This window comes from Antrostomus carolinensis, unplaced genomic scaffold (genome assembly GCF_000700745.2).
Source record: "Antrostomus carolinensis isolate BGI_N321 unplaced genomic scaffold, ASM70074v2 scaffold12956, whole genome shotgun sequence".
Lineage (NCBI taxonomy): Eukaryota > Metazoa > Chordata > Aves > Caprimulgiformes > Caprimulgidae > Antrostomus > Antrostomus carolinensis.
In genome coordinates, this window is record NW_010319888.1 from 6,336 (window position 1) to 30,281 (window position 23,946).

Consider the following 23,946-nt stretch of genomic DNA (forward strand, 5'->3'; position numbering starts at 1 on the left):
TCCCCCTTCTTCCTTACATGCTGTATGGGAAGCACTGTCCTACATCTCTTCCCTTCTCCACCACCTCCCTCTCTCCCAGAATACTGTCATTTAGGGATCATCACCTGTGTGCTCAGCAGCCCTCATGGCTGTGTGTTTAAAAACTTCAGGCTGAGAGAAACAACAGGGTGAGAGAGCTGGGACTGTTCAGCCTGGAGAAGAGAAGGCTCCAGGGAGACCCTGTAGTGGCCTTCTGGTACCTGAAGGGGCTCTAGGAAGGCTAGGGAGGGACTTTTGACAAGGGCAAGGAATTATAGGGTGAGGGGTAATGGCTTTAAACTGGAAGAGGGTAGGTTTAGACTGGACATTAGGAAGAAATTATTTCCTGTGAGGGTGGTCAGACACTGGAACAGGCTGCCCAGAGAAGCTGTGGCTGCTCCTCCCTGGAAGTGTTCAAGGCCAGGTTGGATGAGGCTTTGAGCAACCTGGTCTAGTGGAAGGTGTCCCTGCTGATGGCAGGGGGGTTGGAACTAGATGATCTTTAAGGTCCCTTCCAACCCAAACCTTTCTGTGATTCTGTGATTCTTTCTATATGAGGTTATGGTTCCTGACTCCTTGGCGATGAGTGTAAGGTAGGGGATTTCTTTTAGAGCACAGAAAGCTGAAAAAGGGGGAGGATGTATAAATATTGTAAACGGTTTTCCTGGCACAATAGAAGGACAAGAGAAAGGCATCTTGCTACCATACTGCTGCACAACCATTTATTAACTCTTACAAATAAATCAGAACAGTATTTTTTGTAGAGGCCTAAGTACAATGTCTGTTAAACACTTAGACTTCTAAAGCTTGGACATGTATATTGCAACTAGCTATAGTGTGAACTTGGAAGGCAATTCACATTTCAGATGTGCAGACCAAGGTCTTTAATGTGTTGTGGTTTTTATTTTTCAGCCTTCCTGGGTGATCCTGTCTGTTCGCTGTGGAGCTCTTCTGCCGTATCCTTTAAGTTCAAATTTAAATCAGTTCTCTAAGAAACATGTTAAAATAGATACCATCGAGGGATTAAAGACTGCTTCAAGTATGTACAGCTTAAATTTTTAAAATGATAGGATATGTTTTGTTTGCCAAGATTGCAGCGTTCTTGGAGCTTCTTTGTCTTACTTCAGGTTTCTTGTCCCTCTGGCTATTTTGGATACTTAATAGGCACTTGCAAGAAAACTGTCATCAAATGGACTTAAAACATTTTAGCTGGAAGTTGCTAATTAGCTGTGAGGATCCAGGAAAAAGGCTGAAGTGCAGTAAGTGGGCAAATCTTTTTCTCAGACCATTGATGCTAAAGATTCTGTATATGGAAAAGCTAAATCAGAGCCGTACATTTCATTACAGATACGCGCGGATGATTGCAACAAACGATACCTAGGGAGGTGTGCTGTCAGGCAGGAGATCTCATTTTGGAATGAGGTTAGCAGGTGGTTGTGTCTATCATGGAAACCAAGAGGTAGTAGACACAAGAATCCAGGTGTTCATATTAGGGATTCAGGTCTTAAAGTGCTTCAGTGATTCGGAATTCATGTTTTATACCCAGTACTTCAAGGTATGTGCCTTTGCATCGTGCTGTGTCTTGACTGTTTTGGAAATAGCCTGTATATTCTCTACTTCCCCAAGAGAATTCAGCTCAGAGAGTGAACCATAGGAAGAGAAAACATTGAATTAATCAGATAAATGATATAGTGAGATCTTTACAGCTGTTTTGATCACAATAATCAACATGGCTGGTAGGATTCAGCAGTTAGTGTGAAACACTTGCCATAGTCAGGGATTGTCTTCTGACCAAAGCAGAAGAAAGCTTTCCACGGGTGACTTGGCTTCCAAGTGGAAAAAATGCACCAAACATTCAATGACAAAACCCACATTAGCAGCACTACTCCTGTGTTAAAAATAATGTATTTATTGTGATGTAATCTAAGCTGTGTGATTTGTGTGTTTTGTATCTGGAAATGATAAATGTGTTTATCATCCTTTCATCATTGGGATGGGAGTGCACAGTTGCTTGCATCAGATGTCTGTAAACCTTCTCCCTGTTCCTGAGGACTGGTTGAAAAAATAATAAAATAGCTTGGAATTAGCTACATTTTAAGGCTTAAATAATCTATCATTGTGTTATTAGTGCTGTTCTTCCCCATGGAGAAGTTGTACTATCAGAAAGTTGGTCTTCTGTCTGAAACCAAGGGATTTTAAAAGATGCTCTAAGAGCTGACGTTACTACATACCCAGAAGAGAAATCAACGGATAAAACCATTGAGTGATGCAGTCCATAACTAAATTGTAGCAATAAACGTGTGAATGTAGCTGTGAATGGCTATTGCTCAGGAAGTCTTTACTGAGACTGTACAGGAATGGCTAAATGAAAAGACCAGGTCTCAGTAGTATCATATTCTTGAGTTGTGTGGAAGAAGGAAGTTTTGAACACCTGTCAGCAATAAATGTCCTTGGACCTCAGGCTTTATTCTTTCTAGCACTTCATGTCCTTAGAACCTGGTGGTTTTATTCTGAGCCTTATAGTGCTCACTAAAATGGGTTGTTAAGTCTTAACTGTGTTCTGTTTCAGTCTCTTTTATGACTTCTAGTGCAGTGGCATCCGGCCTTTCATTAGGGGTTTAGGTACTACCATAATGAAAAAGTATAGTAGTTAGTAGGAATAACTTACTTTTTCCAGTTGACTGGTTTTGAACCCTGTTTAGGTAGAGGTTTGAGATTCTACATTTTTGGTTTTTGGTAATGTTTTAATTTGGAGATGTAACGCTCAAAGTGATCACTGAATTTCTAAAGAAGGTCTTAGAAACATCTTTTGTCAGGTAGATGTATGGATCTAATAAAAGCCTTAAAGATTTTATGTGGGCTTACCAATTCCAGTACTTACTTGATGGGCGTTTGCCTGTCAGTTGTTAAAAGTGAAGTTTATTGTAGGAAGATTTAATACTATATAAAAGCATAATAATTTTGCCTGTTTCTTGTAAATACATTTTAACATTCCACTGAGAAAGTTGTTTTCACCAGGTGGAACTTCAGGCAGCAGTGTTCTCCTGTTCCCTGCTAACTGAGGTTTGCAAAACTTGACTAACCTGCAATTGAAGGGAAGTAACAGAAAAATGAACCTGGAAGCAGCCTTTGTGAAGGAGGAAAGATGGTTTTGTGTGTGAAAACCTCAGTTATAATGCCACAAAGAGGGCTGGTGATTTCTTTCTTAATTCTCTTGGTAGAAGCAAAAGCAAGAACGAGGAAGGTTTATTTTTGCACAGTCTTGTACAGATGAAAGAGGTTCTGAATTTTTGTTGCTGGGAGGAAAAAAAGTGAGTTTTGTTGCATTCCCTCTCTTTTTTATTTTTGTTTTCCAGACCCACTTGGAACTTTATTGTTGTGCTACTTCTGAGTGTTTTAAGAGGGTCTGTTTCACGCCTGTTCTTTAGGGAGTTGGAGCTGCAGTCAAACTGAGGGACCTCTTAAAAGTGAAATACCAAGCTGTTGCTGCTTTATATGCTAGGAGCAGATGTTAAGGCAGGGAGTAGACAACTGCACACTTTTGAAAGATCTGGTACTGAATCTCTACCTTAGATGAGATACTGAGCAACACAATGAAATTTAGGATGTTCATCAGACTTGAACTCCTTGGAGTATTCTGGATAATGGCAGTAATCTATTCTTAAGTTTTAAAGTGCTCTGAGCTTTTCTGTCAGCTTGCTGTGTGTTGTCTCTTCTGGGTCTCAGAATTTAAGTGTTGCTGGTGCATCTGTCAGCAGTACAGGTTAAATAATTTTGTTTCATTTCAAAAAATCTCAGTGTGTGCTTGTAACACGATGCACATCTGTTTCTGCAGTAATTTTTTCCAACAAGATGTGCACGTATCTTAAACACAAAATCATATGAAAGTGTAGAAAAGGGAGGGAGGTACAGAAGTCAGATGGTCTGTCTGTCTTTCCCAGGTCGCTTCTGTCAAGATGTTTTCTCCTGTTTCACAAGAACCCTCCTGTAGTGGAAGTTTCATAGTCTCCTCAGTCACCTTACAGTGCCTCACTGTTGTGTTGCTAGAATTTAACCCCATCACCGTGCTCTGCAGTCTAACCCTGTTCTGATTTATCAGTGCCACTCTGAACAGGGAGAACAAATTACTTCTCTTTTCATTTGACAGCCTTTAAAGGGTTTGAAGATGTGTTGTCTTAGCTTCTTGCACACATCAATTCTGGTCCTTCAGTTTCCTCTTGTAAGTCATATTTACTAGGTCTTTAAAAATTCTCACTGCTCTTTTTTGCATATTGTTTCTTTTATCTGTCTCTTTTCATGCATCTGAAAACAAACATGCATTGCCACTAGAAATCTTGTTGAATTTTGAGAGCATGGTGGAAAACTTTGTGTTTGTTTCAGATGTGTTTCTGGTTTTACATCCCAGTGTGATGTTTTCTCAGTTGGTGTTCCACAGTGGCTCCTAGGTTTCTGTCACCTGTCTCCCCGCCCTGTGTCTGTTGCCTAGCCAACTTCCAATGCAGGGTTACACCTCAGTGGGAAAAAATCAGCTGTGGGAGATTCGATACCTGCTTATACTGACCTACCTACTACTTTTTGCAGATAATCTGTCTAATACTTTGTTTAGTTTGTTGGGTTTTTTGATACATGAGCTTGTTACTTTGGTATGTTTGTTGTTCAGTACCTTTTGTGGACTTAATAACCATGAAACTGTTTTACTTTTCCAGTGTTTGTGAAAGTGCAAAAGGCAGGTTAAATTCTAAGAGATACCTTCAACCAAAAATTCTACCATTTCTTTACCAAACTTTGCCATTTTTGAAACCCCTGGCTTCTGTATTACTTAATAACTTTTTTTTTAAAAAAGACTGTGCTTTTATTTCATACTGGTTTTAAGTGAAGTCACCCACCAGATTGCCATCTTTTTTAATAAGTGTGCAAAAAAGGCACTGTGACTTTCTACAGGTGTCTGCTATTAGCTTTTATTTTTAGTTAACCACACTTTTCTTGATCTGACTCTTTTTTTATCAAATTTCTTGTGCAACATATTCCTTCTATGCTGTCTGTTGAGGACTGTAGCACAAGTTGCTTCTTTGGATTCTCCTCTATTTTTTAACATGGTAGGTAAGCACTTAATAATGAAAGGAAGCTCTTGGTAATGACTTGACTCTTACAAGCTAAACTTCCTGTGTTTAGCATCCTGAGATGGGCTAAGGGAGATGTTGTGGGAATAGGCAAGTTTGTAATGTTACCAAAATTGGTCATAATATTATGATCCAGTTTGCACCTCTGTTTTTCCTGACACATACAACTTGAATTGGAAACAGACAACATGCTTATAAAGATAAAAGTTTTTGAATGGTCAAATACTTGATAATGTCTGAGAAATACTATGCACGCTATTTAATTTCCTTCTAATGCCCCTCAGGAAACTCTCATTTAAATGATTTTGCATCCTTGACACCTGCTTTGCAGTGTAAATGGCTTTTCTCCAGAATCGTGTCAGATCTTTTTTGGAGTCACTGCCTGTCTCTCTCAGGTAAGAAGTGAACCATATTGAAGTCTACTCCAGTGTACAGTATGTGTGTGATGCTTTGGGGTTTTTTTTTGAGGAGAGATACTGGCTTTTCTGTTGTACTATAACGTTTTTTCTCTATGTTAGGTGAATTATTACCTAAAACTGTTATTCACTGAAATTGAAGGCATGAACATTTCAAACTGTGAACATAAAATCAGTAATTTATCTTGTATTTGGTTATATGGTGATTCTAAAATGCAGAGTACACTACATAAAGTCTTTGCTCCTGTTCTTCTGTTTCTGCATTATCACAATATTCAGTCAACATGTTTTACCTACTTAGGCACTGAAGCTGTAATGAGGATGCCAGTGAGCAAAGCAAGTGGAAAGGTGGTGCTTCAGTGGCTGGTGTTCATAGCCAGCTCTGCAGATCAGTGACCAGAGTGTGTGTGTGCAGACGGACAGGATAAGGCCCTGGGTGCTAATGGAATATACACATATATGTGCTTTAGACTTTTTAACAAATTATTCCTGTAATAGTGTCACTAATTCTGAATGGTAATGGCTTAACTACATGTGGCTTTCTTGGCAGGAGAGGGGGATGTTGCTGTGACATAAATTGTTAAACACTTCACGTGTTTACACAGGCTATTAATTTGGTGTACTTGTTAAAATTCTGCTTAATGAATTTAAACAGGTTGTCTAACATAAATAATTCTTGTTTGCTTGATCACTAACTTTTTTCTCTTGTGGAAGGTGATACATTAGTGTTGAGTTGTACAGGAGCAAATAATGTTTTCTTTTTCTCTGCGCAGGTTAAAAATGATTGTTTAATGTCTTGTTGTGTCTCTGTCACCCTTTTTTCTCCATAACTTTCATGCTAATTTGGTATTTAAAAGTGATAGGTGATACATTAGCCAGCCTTGTAAATGGTATGTCATGGATTGTGCAAAAATTCTTTAAGCAGGAGGCAGCGGGTTGCATAGAACTAAAAGGCTTGTTTACCTTCCTTTTAGGTTTCGTCTGAAGACCGAAATACGCTGTGGGCTTTGATTACTTTTTATGGAGGGAACTGCCAGCTGAGCCTCAATAATAAGTGTACTCATTTGATTGTGCCTGAGCCAAAGGGGGTAAGACTTTATTACACGTACAATTCTTCTTGTTGTAACTCTCATTTACTTTTAAATAATAAAAAATTTTCCCTCTCCCTCAGGTTAGGATTCTTAAGGCTGTTTGTTAGTCGTGAACAGCTAAATTCAAAACAATTACCCATTGCAACTATTCAGTTTTTATTTATTTTCTGCATGGCTTTAAGCCTGATTAATTCAAAAGGTGTCCAGTTCTATATTTATATTTCTGGATGAATAAAGCATTTTATTCTTTATTCTTTTTCTCTTAACCTAATTTTCACATGTCATAATCATTAGTGATCGTGATTTGTAAATCTGTAGATGGAAAATCAGTGAAGAAAAATGAAGGACAAAATTGAAAAATTGTGTAAAATGCCCTTTGATGTTATGAGGCAGAGAGGAATAAAGAGGGCAGAAGGAGGAACAGGTTGCTTTCTTTTTTTTTTGTTTGTTTGTTTTCCTTAAAGAAAAGAGAACTCTCAAAATTCCTCCAGTCATTCCTCTTAAAGAGAGATGGTAGGATAAACAGTACACAGCATTCCTGTCCACTGCTGAGAAAATAGTCATACTTGAAATCACTCCCATCATAGAATCATGGAGTATCTCAAGTTGGAAGGGACCCATAAGAATCAGAGTCGAGCTCCCTGCTCCTCGCAGGACTACCTGACACTAAACCGTATGACTAAGAGCATCGTCCAGATGCTCCTTGAACTCTGACAGGCTTGGTGCTATGACCACTTTTTTGGGGACCCTGTTCCAGTGACCAACCACCTTCTCAGTGAAGAACCTTTTCCTAATCTGAACTTGTGCTGTTGCAGCTTCTTTCTGTTTCCTTGTGCCCTATTGCTGGTCCCCAGAGAGAGGAGATCAGCACCCCCTACCTCCTCTCCCCCAGCCTTGAAGAAGTTGTGGTCTGTGATGAGGTCTCCAAGCTGAACAAACCAAGTGACCTCAGCTGCTTCTCATAAGTCTTGCCCTTGAGACCTTTCACCATCTTGGTTGCCCTCCTCTGGACACAGTCTTTAACAGTTTGATGTCTTTCCTACATAAATTTGGTTCCCAAAACTGCACACAGTACCCGAGGTGGGGCCACAGCAGTGCAGTGTAGAGTGGGACAATCACCTCCCTCCACCAGCTAGCTATGCTGTGCTTGATGCATGTGGTTGGCCCTTTTGCCTGCCAGGGCAGACTGTTGACTCATATTCAACTTGTCATCAACCTAAACCCCCAGATCTTTTTCTGTGGGGCTGCTCTCCAGCCTCTCATCCCTCGATCTGCACTTACAACCAGGATCACCCCATCTCAGGTGCAGAATTGGGCACTTGGGTCTTGTTAAATTTCATATGGTTGATGGTTGCCCAGCTCTAGTCTATCCAAATCACTCTGTAAGACCTCTCTGCCCTTGAGCTCCTCCGAATTTGGTATCATCATTTGATTTCCTACTCCTGTGTAGGAAGCAAAACATTGCATTGTCTTTATGCAAATGGAGAAACTGAATGAGAAAGATGAGGTAACTGGCTAAAGGCAGCATTGAGCACATCAGAATTTCTCTACTGTAACGCTTGGGTTATAATAGCTCAGTGAAACGTCCTGCAGTGCTCAGGTTCTCCTCTTCCTGAAGAAGCAATATATTGTAATTGATTTAGTGTGTTTGTTCAGAGGCTGAAAGTGCTTTAACCAAATTGGAGCTCACTTGAAAATGATTGCTCAGATGCTTTTAGTTAACTTGGTGGATGGAGAAAATTTTTCTTTTTTTTTTGTGTGTTTTATTTTCTGTCCTTTAATAACATTTCCACCACTATTTCTTTTCATTTCCAGTCAGTGGGAGGGGTTACACAGGTCAGTTATTTGAATGTGAGTAACTAATATTTTGGAGTTAATGTTAAACTATCTAATACTAAGATGGAGAAAAACAAGTGGTCAGTAGGACGACAGTAAACTTACACATGCAATACATGCGAAAGTGCTTTAGAATAAATTATGGGCTAGCATTGGGAGAAGAGAAAGTGTGGACATGGGAAATGGTTTCTTTTTCTTCACTGTTTCATTTAAATTTATAAAGAACTTCTGTAGAGTGGGTTTTTTTTGGGGGGTGGGGGAAAGGTGTTGGTTTTTGGTTTTTGTTGGTTTTTTTTAAGTGCTTCTGTGGATGAATTAGAAGGGTGTCTCCTCCATCACAACAAACTGTAATGCTTGGATGAAGAGCTTTGCTACATAAAATGGTGTTTTTAAGAGGCAATGATATACATTTAAGAAGTGTTGCCTTAAATCATAACCTTTTTAGAGCAGAGGATGCTGTCTTGAGCTTGCCAGTCGAGAAACTGAAAAAAAACCACATTAGCATTTAGTATCTGTAGAATTAAATAAATATCTTGTTTAATTTACGTAATCATTGAATGGGAACAATTTCCTAGGATGATTACTTAAAATGCTTCTAGTCCTGCTGCTCTGACATACTACTACAAGGGAATGTGCAGCAGTTTGTAATGAGAACAGTTTTGACACTAGTGAAAACTTAAATGATTGCTTTGACTAGACACAAGATGATAAAACAAGATACTTAATAATTCTCAGCACAAAGAAAGAATGAAAACTCATATCTGCAAATAAACATCGTTTCATCTGTAATCTCTTTATTGTGTATGAATGACAGTTTCATTGTAGGAAATAGCTCTAGAGAATCATTAAATTAAATTAATTTCCTCTGAATGTGCTGGTTTTTAATTTGTATTGTTTGACATACAAAGAAAATCCCAGTTCAATCACTTTAAAATATTAGATCCTGAAATGAGTTTCAAATCTTCTAAAGAAAGTTGTTGTTTTTTTTTTTTTCCCACTGTCTTGATATTTGTGAAGAGTCTCCATCAAAGAGGATGTTTGAATAAGTAGAGCACTGCTCCCATTTCTGTTTCTTAGGAAAGGAAACAGTGAAGTTTTACTATTTGTATATATCTTCAAATGATGAAATGATAAGGAAGGAGAGAGGGATAAAGTTTTCTACTTTGTCAGCTTTGTAACCTCTTATTGCAATAGATTTAGCCAATATTTGGACAGAAGTGTAACTTTCAAGTTGAGGGCAGCATTACAGTTTGCATCTTCTGAGAAGGTGTATGAGAAATATCCGACTGGTTTCTGATTTGTATTCCTAACCTGCTGAAATGTACTTTTTTCAGTCATAACTTTGTAAATATTTGTCTCTACTTTATTGCGAAATTGTGCTTTTTTCAAAAAATGCTTTTTCATTATATGTTTTTTGTTTTGTTTGCGTTTTTTTAGTGGAGAAAATGTAAGTATGAACTGCATTTAGGCTCATCTTAATGTCCACCTAAAAATCAGCCACATCGTATTATTGACTGTGATGTTCCTAGCTGCTGGAGTTCTGAAGGCTTTTTCAGAACCAGATTTCATGATTTTCTAATCGTTTGTGATTTGGTTTGAGAAGACTTTGGGTAGTGGTGTTTTTGCAAGCAAAGACTTAATCTTCTGCAGTTGTGTCCTCCGAGTCCTTTATATTGTAACTGTGGGGTTTTTTGTTTTAATCTCTTAGAACTTGTGGTTATGCACAGCAGTGGTTTGTCCTTTTGGTCCTGGGAGAGATGGCTTTCTGTTACTGGACAGCCTGTTGTGATCTGCTTCTCCATGCTGTAGTCTGCCCTCAGAAAAGTTATTTGGGATGTTTTATCTTTAAATATATATTTTTTTTCCCCCCACCCAGGAAAAATATGAATGTGCTTTTAAACGGGAAAGCATTAAAATAGTGACACCGGACTGGGTACTGGATTCTATAGCTGATAAGACTAAAAAAGAAGAGACTCCTTATCATCCTCGTTTAATTATATATGAGGAGGAAGAAGAGGAGGAGGAGGAAGAGGAGGAGGAAGCAGAAAATGAAGAACAAGATTCTCAAAATGAAGCTAGCACTGATGAAAAATTATCAAGCCCACCATCTTCTCGAGAAGGATCACCTTTGGGTGATCAAGTTTTTTCACCAAAATCTACTCCTGCTGATAAGGCAAAAGGGGAACTGATGTTTGATGATTCTTCAGATTCCTCTCCAGAAAAGCAAGAAAGGAATTTGAATTGGACACCAGCTGAAGTCCCACAGGCATCTACAGCAAAGCGTAGGTTGCCTCAAGGGAAAGACTCTGGGTTAATTAATTTATGTGCCAATGTCCCACCAGTGCCAGGTAATATTTTGCCTCCAGATATGAGAGGCAATCTCATGGCTTCAGTACAAGGTGCCCAAAGTTCTGATCGCCAGGAAATGATGGCTACGTGGAGTCCAGCCGTGCGGACATTAAGGAATATTACTAATAGTGCTGATATTCAGCAGATTAATAGACCATCAAATGTAGCACATGTAAGTGTTGGAATTTTAATTTATAAGATACTGGACTTTTTCTTAGGAACTATCATACCCAAGAACTTCACTTTCCTTTTATTGTTCTTTAAATGTACAAAGGATTAAAACTTCTCCGTATTACTTAGAAGTTGCGATAAGTAACTTCATTCCTAGCAGGTTCCCAGAAGTAAGAATGCATTTGGAAAAAAAATGTCTGGAAGAGTAAAGCTGTGGTGAACTGCAGCGTGGTTTAGAGTTTCAGTATTGATTTCTTGGTACAAGTAGAAAAAAAACCTCATTAATTTAGAATTATTTGTCTAGTTCAGGTAACCTGATTTCATACCCTCCAAGCTTTTTATTCAGTGCAAGGAATTATTTGTGCTATAAAGACATAAAACTGAAATTGCTTGTTCTCACAGTAGGTTCAGTTCTATACTGTGTTGTTCTGCTCGGCATCATTAAGTTGTTATATAGTATAGTCAGGATTATGATGCAGAAGTCCGGACTTACAAGTTCCTATGCCACTCCTAGAGTTGAAATAAAATTGCAGCTTTTGTATTGAATTTATTTTTAGAAGAAAATAAAAAGCAAGGGAACATGCACTGAAGTAACTTGCAGCATTGAAATTCTAAGATGTGCATGGGAAGGGAACGTGAGAACAGTAGATGCTGGTAAATCTTAGGTGTACCTTTTATTTAAATAATTGTACTGGTGTATTTTTTTGGGTGTTCACCTGAAGGTAAAACTTTCAAAGGTGCCTGAATAATACAGAAGCTTACAGCTAGTACTTAAACACAAAAAGTAGAGTCACTCAGAAATGTTGGCTCTTTGTTGTCTATATGACTTCCAAATATGAAATGGAAATGCAGGCTTCCTTTTAAAACTGAGTCTGATTCCTCTTCTCAGTGCCTTGAATTGTTTAAGGACTGAGATTTCTGGGTAAGGACTGAGCAGAACCGCCAAAGTCCTGGTCGGTTGGCCAGTGCTGGTAAGTTGACTGATGCCTCCATATCTGAACACCACATCTACAACCCAGTCATTGTACTATCAAATAATCTTTAGTGGTGTTCCTGTGGAGGTGTTTTCCTGTAAGTAATATTTATAGAGCTACAGGGCAGCTGATGGTATCGTGCTTCAGCTAGACTTTGTTCTTCAGAAGTCTCTTAGGCTAGGGACTTGCCCAAGGAAGTTGTAGATGCCCCCTCCCTGGAAGTGTTTAAGGCCAGGCTGGATGAAGTTTGAGCAGCCTGGTCTAGTGGAAGGTGTCTCTGCTGTTGGCAGGGGGTTGGAACTAGATGATCTTTAAGGTCCCTTCCAACCCTAACCATTCTATGATTCTATGACTTGACTCTGATGTGCAAGGACTGTTCTCAAGCGCTGCATCAGGCTGCTGTGTAGGTTGCCATGATAGCTGCAGCATGTGAATTGTGAATCTGCTTCCTAGAGAGAGGAATACCAATTCTACCTTTTTCGTTATAGCTCCCCTCTGGTTAGGTTAAATTGTACTTTGCATCCTGCTTGGGTACCAGTCTCGGGTGGATTCCATGTCTTGATGGACAATCTTAGGAAGTTAGTGTTTAATTTGAACCCCCGATTTCTGTGGAATGGCAAGATCTGTAGTAATAAGGCATTTTGCAGATACAAAGGTACTTTCTGAATATAGCCCTAGGATACTTTTGAAAGTTTTATCCCTTTATGTTGAAATATGTGTCCCAAAGCTTCTGTAATTTTGACTTTTGGGAGTTTTTGTGGAGAGCAGCATGAAGATCTCTCCTCATACTGAGCCACAGAAACATTCTTTTTGTGTATGTCATTTTTAGTGATTGAATGTTTATACTGAGGTGCTGTCTAGACATCAGTGGTGGGTAATCATGGTTGTAAATGTCTGCTATACCAACATCATAAAAATTACTTAAATGAACCCTGAGACATTTTGAAGGTCATTGTAAAAAACCACTTGAGCCACCTCTGATGAAGAGTTGGTGGATGCCTCACTGAGCGGATACAGTTAATTTGCTTTGTGTTTTAGGGATGTGCTTTGATTCCTTTCTCACACACACACACACACACACACACACACATCACTTTCTTCATATGAGTACGAGATGAAATAGTGTGGGTGAAGCAAACAAGCTTTGCAGGATTCACCAAAGCTGATTTCATGTTTAAAAGACTATGAATGGCGAGTCTAGAGTTTTCCTGTTGCTTCTTCTAATTTTTAATAGGTAGTTTATATTAAAATGTTTTAATAAATAGGTAAAACTAATCTTAATCTGTGAGGAATTTGCCTAATTTTCCCTTTTCTGATGCTTTAAAAATGTACTTGCTAAGTTATATCTGCTTAGTGTGAAATGATTTTTCCTTTAACAGTGAGTTGTACATCTAAAAATGAAATTAACTTCCAGATTACTTCAGCACTCTATATAATCCTAAAATCTATTATTCTTAAACATGGTTTGTTTAGGGTTTTTTTCCCTCAAGAAAGTATTAGTGACCAGCAAATCAATGGTGGTGTATTTTTTTTATTTATTTTGGGATTCAGTTTAAAAAATAGGGCTAAATGTTCCTGAATTGGTTCAAAAGAAAGCAAGGTTGTATTAAGTTCCTATGTTTCTAACAGCATTAATTAGGCATTATTAGCCATTTTTAAGTTAAAGAAAATAAGACTATGGAACTAATCTTTGAACTTAATGGGTCAACAGGATTGTAAAATGAATATTACAGTTGATTGAGTTGATCAGTGTAATTATTAATACAGTGTTAATAGTCATAATGCTATTGGAGATATCATCAATAATACAGGGATGAGTTTTAATCTTAAATTTTGCTAAAATGTGCGTTGCCTTATATTAGGAGCCACGTGTAGCTCCACGCCTTTTTATGTGTAAGTCCTGTCTTTTCATTTTACTGTTAAGAGTTAAAGATTTTTGTTTATCTCACAACATATTTAAGCATAGAGTTCCTTTCTTTTGAGAATTGTATTTTCCCAGTAGTTCTTTAAATATTTTGAAAACTGAATGACAACAAAAAGGTCACGAAACCAATCTTTGTTTTCTAGATCTTACAATCACTTTCAGCACCTACAAAAAGTTTAGAACAACAAGTAAATCATAGCCAACAGGGACATCCAAATGCGGTGCTGTTTAGTCAAGTGAAACTAACACCAGAGACACATTTATTACAGCAGTCACATCAAGCACAGCAACAACAGCACCATCCTCTTTTACACCTGCAACCTCAACAACTGATGCAGCTACAACAGCAGCAGCAGCAGCCCCAGATTTCCCAGCAGACTTTCCAACAGCAACAGCCTCATCAGTTTTCACAACAGCAACAGCAAGTTCATCAGCAGCACCAGTTCGCGCAGCAGCAGCTTCAGTTTCCACAGCAGCAGTTACACCCTCAGCAGCAACTCCACCGGCCTCAGCAACAGCTCCAGTTCCAACAGCAGCATGCCTTGCAACAGCAACTCCATCAGTTGCAGCAGCAGCAGCTACAGCAGCAACAACTGCAGCAGCTACAGCAACAGAATTTGCAACAACAGCAGCTGCAGCATCAGCAGCAGCAAATACAGCAGCAGCAGCAATTGCAGCAGCAGCACTTACAGCGACTACACCAACAGCATCAGCAACAGCAAATGCAGAATCAGGCGGCACAGCACTTGACTCAGACTTCTCAAGCGCTACAGCATCAAGTCGCAGGGCAGCAGCCACAACACCACCAGCAGCAACAGCAACAACTGCAACAGCAGCCGCTTTTTGGACACGATCCAGCAGCAGAGAGTTAGTAATTATTGCCTTCTGGTCCTGGAAAAGAGTGGCTAACGAGATGACATAATATGAGTTGCAATATAAAAATACAATGCTGTGTTTACAGTGTGGGATCGCAAGACTTAAAAACACCACTCATGGTTTGGGACCTTTTTTACTAATTTTTAGACAAACAGATTTAAATTATAACTAAGGGTGATTCAGAATTCTGGAAACCCTGAGAGCACTGAGAACTTTCTGTTGTCAAATATGTACCTTGTGCCACTAGCATATAGATTCTGCTACGAGAACAGTGTTAGTCTCTGCATACCATACATTTTTAATGTATTTATTTTTTCCTGTGGAAGAGGGGAAAGGGAAAGCTTTCAAAGAGGGCAACAACTGGAAAGACAGCTTAAATTTTGGAAATACTAGTAAATTAATGAGGATTCAGTATCAGAAAGTTGTCATACCTTGCTTTGATTTCTGTCCATGCTAGCAGAACAGAAAACTTTTTGATGGTTTTGACTATTCATAGCCAATCTATATACAAGAGTAAGTTGTTGTCTTAAATTTTCCTTTTGGTGCCACTTCCTTCTACCCCTTTAGCCCCTCTTCCTTCAGGAAAAAAACCACCCAGAACAAAAACAAACCCTGAGCTGAACTGTGCCTTTAGACATGGCTGACAGCTTTGAAATTTTGGATCCAACTTTTTCCAAGGAAAAATTACTTCAAAATTGAATGAAGTTTATAACCTGGGAATAGGAAAGATTAGTGTAGCAAATATGTTCTGAGATGAAGTTTTCAGAGTTTTAAGTATTTAATTTTCTCTTCTTTTATGTGCCAAACTATTCCAGTTCCAGAAGAGTATTTCCTACTGGGCTGTGTGTTTGCAATTGCTGATTACCCAGAACAGATGTCTGACAAACAGCTGTTAGCGACCTGGAAACGGGTAAGATTCTGCTGTGTTTTTAAACAACTATGATAATGTAATGTCATAGTAACTAAATCCTAAAAGGAATGATTGGAAGTATTTCAGCACTGCTCGCTTTTCTTTAGACATCCTTTTGTGTAATGTTTGTGCTACAACCTAAAAACCATTATTCAACTGCAACTGGACAGGAAAAGTTATAAAAATGCTTTAGATGTGCAGCCTGATTGAATTACGTCTTCAGTCAGAACATTAGCTAAATAAGTTATAGCCTTAACTATTTCCTATTTATGCTTTTAATCAGACAGCTGTAGTGCAGCAAATTTAATATTGCATTACTATCTCTCTTTAACTTGATTGTATAAAAAGACTTTTTTTTTTTTTTTTCTTCATATGATTTTGGCCTTTAATAGGCTGTGAGGTATCCACCTGAGTGATTAAGATGGAGGAATAGAGTGTTTCTATTTTTTGCCAACTTCTATTTTTCAGAAAAATCTGATTGTATCCTTTCCTAAAAGAGAGGACTTTGATGTTCTTCAGAAACTTCTGATGGATTTTGTAGTTGAATTTTCCATACAATTTTGCATAATCAAGTAAGCTGTTGACATTTTTAACAGCACTTGTGTTTATTGCTGAAAAATTGTTTAATAGTTATACTGCAAAAATAAAAAGTGTGAGAAGGGTTATTTTTGTTTATATATGTTTATTTTTTTATTGATTCTAAAAAAATAGCCTTTTTGTAGCTCATTGAAAAGGTGCATATTTAATTTTACTTTCTCCATTTTTTTTTTTCAAAAACGTTCTTAAGCTAGAAAACAAACATTTTTTGGGGGGGTAACTGTTCAGTGAGAAGGTGTTAATGGTGGCAATGTCCTAAGGAGTAGACTGTCATTTCAGATTGTTTCTTAGGGTAATTTTAAAATTGTTATATGTATTAGAAGTTTGGGGTTTGTTTTCTTACCAGATCATTCAAGCACATGGTGGAACAGTGGACCCTACCCTTACAAGCAGATGTACACATCTTCTCTGTGAAAGCCAAGTCAGTAACATGTATGCTCAGGTAAGAAAACTAGCAACGTTTATTCATGCATGCTTTCATTTTGTTACTGGAAAGGTAGGGCTTCTCAGTATGTGCTTCATACTTAGATTGTAAGTATAAAATTAAAGTTTTTCATTATGTGCTTTTTTATGATTTGTGGGTTATGGTAAAACAAGAATTTCATAATGCAGGCATTATTCCAGAGAACACTGAGAAAGATGCTATGAGAAGGAGGATCCTGAAAAAGTAGAGGAAAAACAAACAATAAAAATCGAAGCTTTGTATTGTAGAAAAAGTTTAAATTAAAATAAAGATGTATTTTGATTTTTAAAAGCTGTTTATGTATGTATTCATAGGCTTTAAGAGAAAGGAAGAGATGTATTACAGCACATTGGCTGAACTCAATCTTGAAGAAGAAGAAAATGGTACCACCTCATCGAGCCCTTCATTTTCCAGTGGCATTTCCACCAGGAGGAAAGCCATGCTCTCAACATGTGAGAAGAAAGAGCTTATTTCTAAAGAATGCTTGCTTCGTTACATGAGCAGTATTAAAATATAGCTAGGAAGTGCTTACTTAAGGCAAAATACACATTTCTTTTGTCTCAGAAGAAAAGGTTCTGTGAATCTTAAGGTCCTGTGTTAATGTGATGCATACTACTGAATTAAGAGTGCTTTGCAAGTCTTACAGAGTTCTGAGTGCTGAAGATTTAACACCCATGTTTGTGAATTATTCTCTTACAAATAGAAGCAGAGGTGCATGAATTGTACATAGCAAGATGACAGGAATCCAAGACACCTACTTTTTGACTAACAGCACGTTTAACATATGTATATGCTTCCTTTACCATAACCCAATATTTTTAGGGGCTTTTTTTTTTTTTTTTACTTTTTCCACGTTAATACCTTGCAAATAAGAGAAAAGGAAGCCTGTGCTGTTAGAGAATAGGAGTTCACAGTTCCAGTAGCCTGTGCAATGAGGAGCACTGGGGAAGTTGAAATTTGTGGGGTTGAAACATAAACTTGCAGCTGAATTGGATGCATCTTGAAATACACTGTGCAACATAAAACAACGTGCCAAAGTATGTCTTGGCATTGAATTTCTTTGTCCTGGATGCAGTCATCCAGGATGAGAGCCTTGCTGCTAGCCTGTTGTAAAAGGCATACAAAGAAATAAAGGTTTGGGAAAATTGGAATATAACAATATGCATGTTGTGAACACAGTGGTTAGTAGTAAATGTAAAATGTACCATAATAAATATAGTTTATTATCAACAACAAAATTGCTGTTGCCTTTTCCAAAATAAAAGGAGAGAGAGCAAAAATGAAAACTTGGCAAGACTAAGGACAGGAACAGGGAGAGGTGGAATTACAAGTTCACCAGCTATGATCAGCTGGCACAGTTTATTTGGTTTCATGGCAGGGTAGAGCAGAGCATTCAGGAGATTTTTAAAAGTAGAGTAGGGCAAGCAAGTGTTTTTCTATCTCCCTGAATATAAACAGCAGCAGAAAAAAGAGGTGAGATGTGTGCGAGAAGAAAAGTAGCTGTGAGCTCTTTCATAGTAAAATTCCAGTCTTTGTAAATCAGAAAAAGCTGACCAGCAGAGTGAAAATGATTCTTCCTGAGTAAGAACTAGTGCTGGAAACCTGAAATGTTTATTCATAAACAAGTAACTTTTAAATTGTACTTTATGTATCCTACAAGCCATGTTTTAATGAAGTGCCTATATGCCCTAGTTATGATACTGCATATTTCATTGTCATGTAAAAAAGTTAGTAAAAGAAAAATATTTTCAACAGGCGTGTTTTGTAAGTACCGTCTATGTTCAGTTATTTGTAACTATCTCTTTCTATCTGTAGATAATCTCTGTGACAGGATTCGTTGACAGTGACAGAGATGACCTCAAACTAATGGCCTACCTAGCAGGTGCCAAGTACACAGGCTATCTGTGTCGCAGCAATACAGTTCTCATCTGTAAAGAGTAAGTGCTTTGTCTCTGCAGTACTCACGTTCTCAGTTCCCTACTGCCAGTTAGTGCTTTTCTTAACGTGAGGTGCTGGGTACATCTCATTGTAGAATGTTAATTTTAACCAATTTTGTGATTTGATGGTAATAAACTTAGTGATGATGTTTCTTGAACTAAATTACTGCACACTGTTGCATGATAAATTTGGCTTTCTGAAGAGAGGCAAAAGAGAAGTAATTTCTAATTTCACTGTTTTACAGTATTTTATAAGTGATGCTGACTGTTACATCATCTCTAAGTAAAGTATCTTTTTTTTTTAATAATTGTTTTAAAATATTGGGGGAGGGAAAATTAAGTTAAATCCAGATCTAACTTGATTCCGTTTGAGGCAGAAATACTCCCCAGATTGACTTGTTCTAGCACATAAAGCAAAAGTATTTTTTCAGAGCATCTACTTTGTCACAATTAAAATAGACAATAGCCCAACACAGCAATACTGGTATTTTAGTTTTATTATTAGAAACTGCTATTTTACCAATGTTATTGGAATACAATTTTTTTCCTTCATCTCTGAACAATATGGCCCAGTGGTATTTTAGGTTCATTATTAGAAAGTTGCTATTTTACTGACGTTATTGAAATACAGTTTTTTTTCTTCATCTCTGAACAATAAGGCCCAGTGGCTTGAAGTATGAGAAGGCTAAAGAGTGGCGAATACCGTGTGTAAATGCACAGTGGCTCTGTGACATCCTGCTGGGAAATTTTGAAGCTTTGCGGCAGATACAGCACAGTCGATACACACTATTCAGTCTTCAAGATCCACTTTCTCCTAGTCAACATCTAGTTCTAAACCTTCTAGGTAAGAGTTTCAGTCCTAAAATCCTATGTTCCATAGCGTTTATATATGTACTCATTGAATAAATAGAAGCATGTGTCTTTTGTTACAAATAACTTTCCAATGGTTTCATTTTTGTTTTTTTCTTCATGTCCTAGATGCTTGGAGAGTCCCATTAAAGGTATCACCCGAACTTCTAATGGTATGTTGAATTATTTTATATATACAGCTGTTTTTATAAGATTAATCTTTAGTGTTTCAAGTGCATGAGCACATGTGTATATGGTATAAGCAGCAGGACAGAGGGACTTACACAGACCTGCACTGAACTCCTCGTTGTACTTCCTGCTGGTGGTTTCTCTATTTTATTTTGAGAAATCTGAGAAATAATGTTTTGTAGAACTAAGAACCTGCACTGTGATACACAAAATCAAGTTACTTTTGAGACATCTTGGGCTAGCGCTTCACTCTTCAATTTTTACCTCAGACCTTTAGAAAGGGCTTAGTATTTTTTGAGTCAATGCCTAACACTTTATAAAAATCAGGCCATGTAAGTTTTTTTTAAGGCAGAACACCAAAAATCAGTAAGAATTTTGTTAGAATATTGACTAAATTTTAAATAGGTTAAATAATGTAAATTAAGGGTGGAATTACTTTGTATCATCTCTTTGAAATATTCTGAGAACTAAAACCATGGGCATATATAGCATATATTTTATAATTCAAGAACAGATCTTGCTTTAAAAAGTGTAGTTGATAACCCTGGAAATAATAGCAGTGTAAATGAACAACAGTAAGGATATGAAGAATGTACCTTAAAAAAGATGCAAAACTTTTAGTTTTTGTCATGTAGTGTATTCTGTGAAACATGCAAAACATGAGACAGGTGTAAGAGCTGTGGTGGAAACTGCAGCTTACCTTTCAGCTGTTTCCTTGTTCTGAATATGTAGGAAATCATTTCAGTTTTTGTACTGTAAGTTCTCTTCCCATTTCAGATTTAGAGTTGGTAACTGTTTTCACAGTGTCTGTCTTGACAGAGATAAATCCCAGTTTGAGCTAGTGAACCTTCAGTTCGTTTGTACAACAGATGACTGTCAGATGACATCCATGTTGCACAAAACCATTTTCCCATACATCTTGTGTTCCAGATCACTTCTTATCTCTGTTGTTTTGTATACTGTTCAGAAAAGAGGAGCTTAGTAACTGTCATAACTTAATTAGTACTAATACTTTAAATGGTGTCTGAGCACTATTTTCTGTTATAACACCTTTCAGCTTTAGAAATAACCACTACTATATCCCTGGACGTAAGTTTGAAATGTTCTTCTACTTACAGATCTCTGTGGAATTGTTCTGTGGGACCTTAGGAGACTAATTTTTAGGAAATTAACTGACTTTAAGAATGTGTATACTTCCTATTTTCCTGAAGAAGCATGTGTTCTAGTGGCAAAATAAAAAAATCCTTGAAGAGATTCAGTATTCACTGTTGGTATTTCAAACAGCTTTTAACTAACTCAGTTTTAGGTTGTTGCCGCCACCCTTTGTGTCCACACTGCAGTTGAGCTCATCTTAAAATTGGGCATGTGCTGCCTTTGTGTGCCTCAGTCAGAGCAGATGGTGGTCTGTGTTTTGTCTTGTGTAGCGAATGGAGAGAACTTAGGGATCAGAAAGCCTAATCTAGTACCTCCCTTTCTGTATTTACTGTGTGGGGAGTCTTCTTCCAACATGTGAACTGAGAATCTTGTAACTCAAATCAAAAGGGACTTCTGGATGTAATCTTGTCCAGCTCCCTCAGGATGCCCACGTATGAAGAATATGATTTGATAATAGAAAATGCCGGGCATGTGGAAGTGTCAGACCAGGTACTTCACTGCCTTCACAGGAGGCATTTATATTTGTCTTGGGATTTAAAGTATGCGGTCCTCTTTTAAGGACAGCTGTCTGTCAGACAGTGTTGATGCCATCTGCCTTTTGCATCTTCATAGTTAAAATGTCTATCAAAAAGCAAGCACATGTGCTTTTCTTTCCAGCTGCTCTTACTAGTGATTGTCTAGGATAAAAATGCACATCCCTGAGAGGAGGGAACAAACCCCTGTGGCTTGTTCCTCCCGAAGGACCGCTGGAATAATGCCTGTCTTCCTGGTCGTGTGCCTCTAGCATTTCTCATTAAATTTCAGATGTAGATTTGAAGGTTAAACAGGAATAGATGTCACACGCTCCTGCAAGTGAGAGCTGTGGTTTCAAGTTACTCAGGCCAGAGAGAGCCTAAAGGCTTCATTTCCGTACTCCTGTGCAAATGCTCTAGTGGCTGATCTGGTACTGGGGAGGCAGGAGTGTCTGTCCAGTGAGTACCTGAGCATCCACTGGAGCTTCTGCTTATGTAGTCAGAGAACTTTGAGTGTTTAAAAAGAAGGTGCCAGTATTTGGGGATCATAGAATGGTTTGGGTTGGAAGGGATCTTCAAAGGTCATCTAGTCCAACCCCCCTGCAGTGAGCAGGGACATCTTCCACTAGATCAGGTTCCTCAGAGCCCCGTCCAACCTGACCTTGAACCTTTCCAGGCCTGGGGCTTCTACCACCTCTCTGGGCAACCTGTTCCAGTGTTTCACCACCCTCATCATAAAAAATTTTTCTCGTATATCTAGTCTGCATCTACCTCTTCTAGTTTAAAACTGTCACCCCTTGTCCTATCACTACAGGCTCTGCTAAAAAGTTTGTCCCCATCTTTCTTACAGCCCCCCTTTAAGTATTGAAAGGCTGCAATAGATCTCCCTGGAGCCTTCTCTTCTCCAAGCTGAACAACTCCAACTCTATCAGCCTTTCTTCATAGAAGAGGTGTGCCATCCCTCTGATCATTTTTGTGGCCTCCTGTGGACCTACTCCAGCAGGTTCATGTCTTTATTGTGCTGAAGACTCCAGAGCTGGACACAGTACTCCAGGTGGGGTCTCACCAGAGCAGAATAGAGGGGTAGAACCACCTCCCTCAACCTGCTGGCCCCACTTCTTGTGATGCAGCCCAGAATACAGTTGACCTTCTGAGCTGCAAGCACACATTACCGGCTTATGTCCAGCTTTTCATCCACCAGTGCCCCAAATTTGTTCTCCACAGGGCTACTCTCAATGCCTTCATCCCCCAGCCTTTATTGATACTGAGGATTGCCCTGACCCAGGTGCAGGACCTTGCACTTGACCTTGTTGAACCTCATGAGGTTCCCATGGGCCCACTTCTTGAGCTTGTCCAGGTCCCTGGTCCCTCTGGATTGCATCCTGTCCCTCAGGTGTGTCAACTGCACCCCTCTGCTTGGTGTCATCTGCAAGCTTGCATTCAACCCCACTGTCTGTGTCATTGATGAAGATATTAAACAGCACTGGTCCCAATATGGATGGACCCCTGAGGGACACCACTTGTCACCAGTCTCTGACTGGACATTGAGCCATTGACCACTGCCCGCTGGATACGACCATCCAACCAATTCCTCATCCACTCAACAGTCCACCCATCAAATCCATGTCTTTCCAATTTAGAGAGAAAGATGTTGTTGGGGGTTGTGTCAGAGGTCTTACAGAAGTCCAGACAGATGACATCCGTAGCTCTTCCCTTGTCCACTGATGTAGTCACTCCATCATAGAAGGCCACTAGGTTGGTCAGGCAGGACTTGTCCTTGGTGAAGCCGCGCTGGCTGTCTCGTATCAGTTCCCTGTCCTCCATGTGCTTTTGCATAGCTTCTAGCAGGATCTGTTCCATGATCTTCCCAGGCAGAGGTGAGGCTGAGAGGTTGGTAGTTCCCAGGGTCCTCCTTTCTACCCTTTTTAAAAATGGGTGCCATGTTTCCCTTTTTCCAGTCACCAGGGACTTCACCTGACTGCCATGACTTATCAACTGTCATGAGGAGTGATTTGGCAGCTACATCAGCCAATTCCGTCAGGACTCTGGGATGCATCTTGTCAGGTCCCATAGACTTATTTATGTATGTTAGGGTTCCTCAGGTGGTCACTAACATGATCTTCTCTTGCAGTGGGAGGGACTTTGCTTCCCCAGTCCCTGCCCTGCAGTCTATTTACTCTAGAGCTGTGGGAAAAGAGGTTGCTAGAGAAGACAGGTAAAAAATTGGAGGACCTCAGCCTTCCTGTCCTTTGTTACCAGTTTGCCAGTCTTGCTCATCACAGGGGTTACACTTTCTCTGACCTTCTGTTCATATTTAAGCACCTGGAAGAATATTGTAGTCTTTATGTATTTAACAAAGGGACAGGTTTTTTAGTCTCTTTCTCATTTAGGATTTCCATTGATGATTATCAGCTTTATTTAGAGGAAAAAAAGTACCACAATATTTTATTACATATTTATGGAAGAGCTTTGGTTAATGCTCAGCTTCACTCTTGAGTCGGTTGTGTAAGCACGAGGTACACCAGTGTGCATTCAGTAGCATGTGTTTTTAATTTGTGT

General features: G+C 38.8%; 1 protein-coding gene across 1 annotated transcript in view; it reads left to right on the plus strand.

The window, feature by feature from the left end:
- PAXIP1 (PAX interacting protein 1) overlaps window positions 1-19,704 on the plus strand; it is a gene marked incomplete at its 3' end in the record, with an annotated part of 21,480 nt that extends 1,776 nt beyond the window's left edge. The window contains exons 3-13 of the mRNA XM_010169429.1: window positions 931-974; window positions 5,470-5,533; window positions 6,529-6,642; window positions 10,358-11,002; window positions 14,043-14,766; window positions 15,591-15,685; window positions 16,629-16,724; window positions 17,060-17,197; window positions 18,561-18,682; window positions 19,342-19,526; window positions 19,661-19,704. Of these exons, the coding sequence (XP_010167731.1) occupies window positions 931-974; window positions 5,470-5,533; window positions 6,529-6,642; window positions 10,358-11,002; window positions 14,043-14,766; window positions 15,591-15,685; window positions 16,629-16,724; window positions 17,060-17,197; window positions 18,561-18,682; window positions 19,342-19,526; window positions 19,661-19,704 (2,271 nt within the window). The remainder of the gene's footprint in view (window positions 1-930; window positions 975-5,469; window positions 5,534-6,528; window positions 6,643-10,357; window positions 11,003-14,042; window positions 14,767-15,590; window positions 15,686-16,628; window positions 16,725-17,059; window positions 17,198-18,560; window positions 18,683-19,341; window positions 19,527-19,660) is intronic.
- Window positions 19,705-23,946: the final 4,242 nt, after the last annotated feature.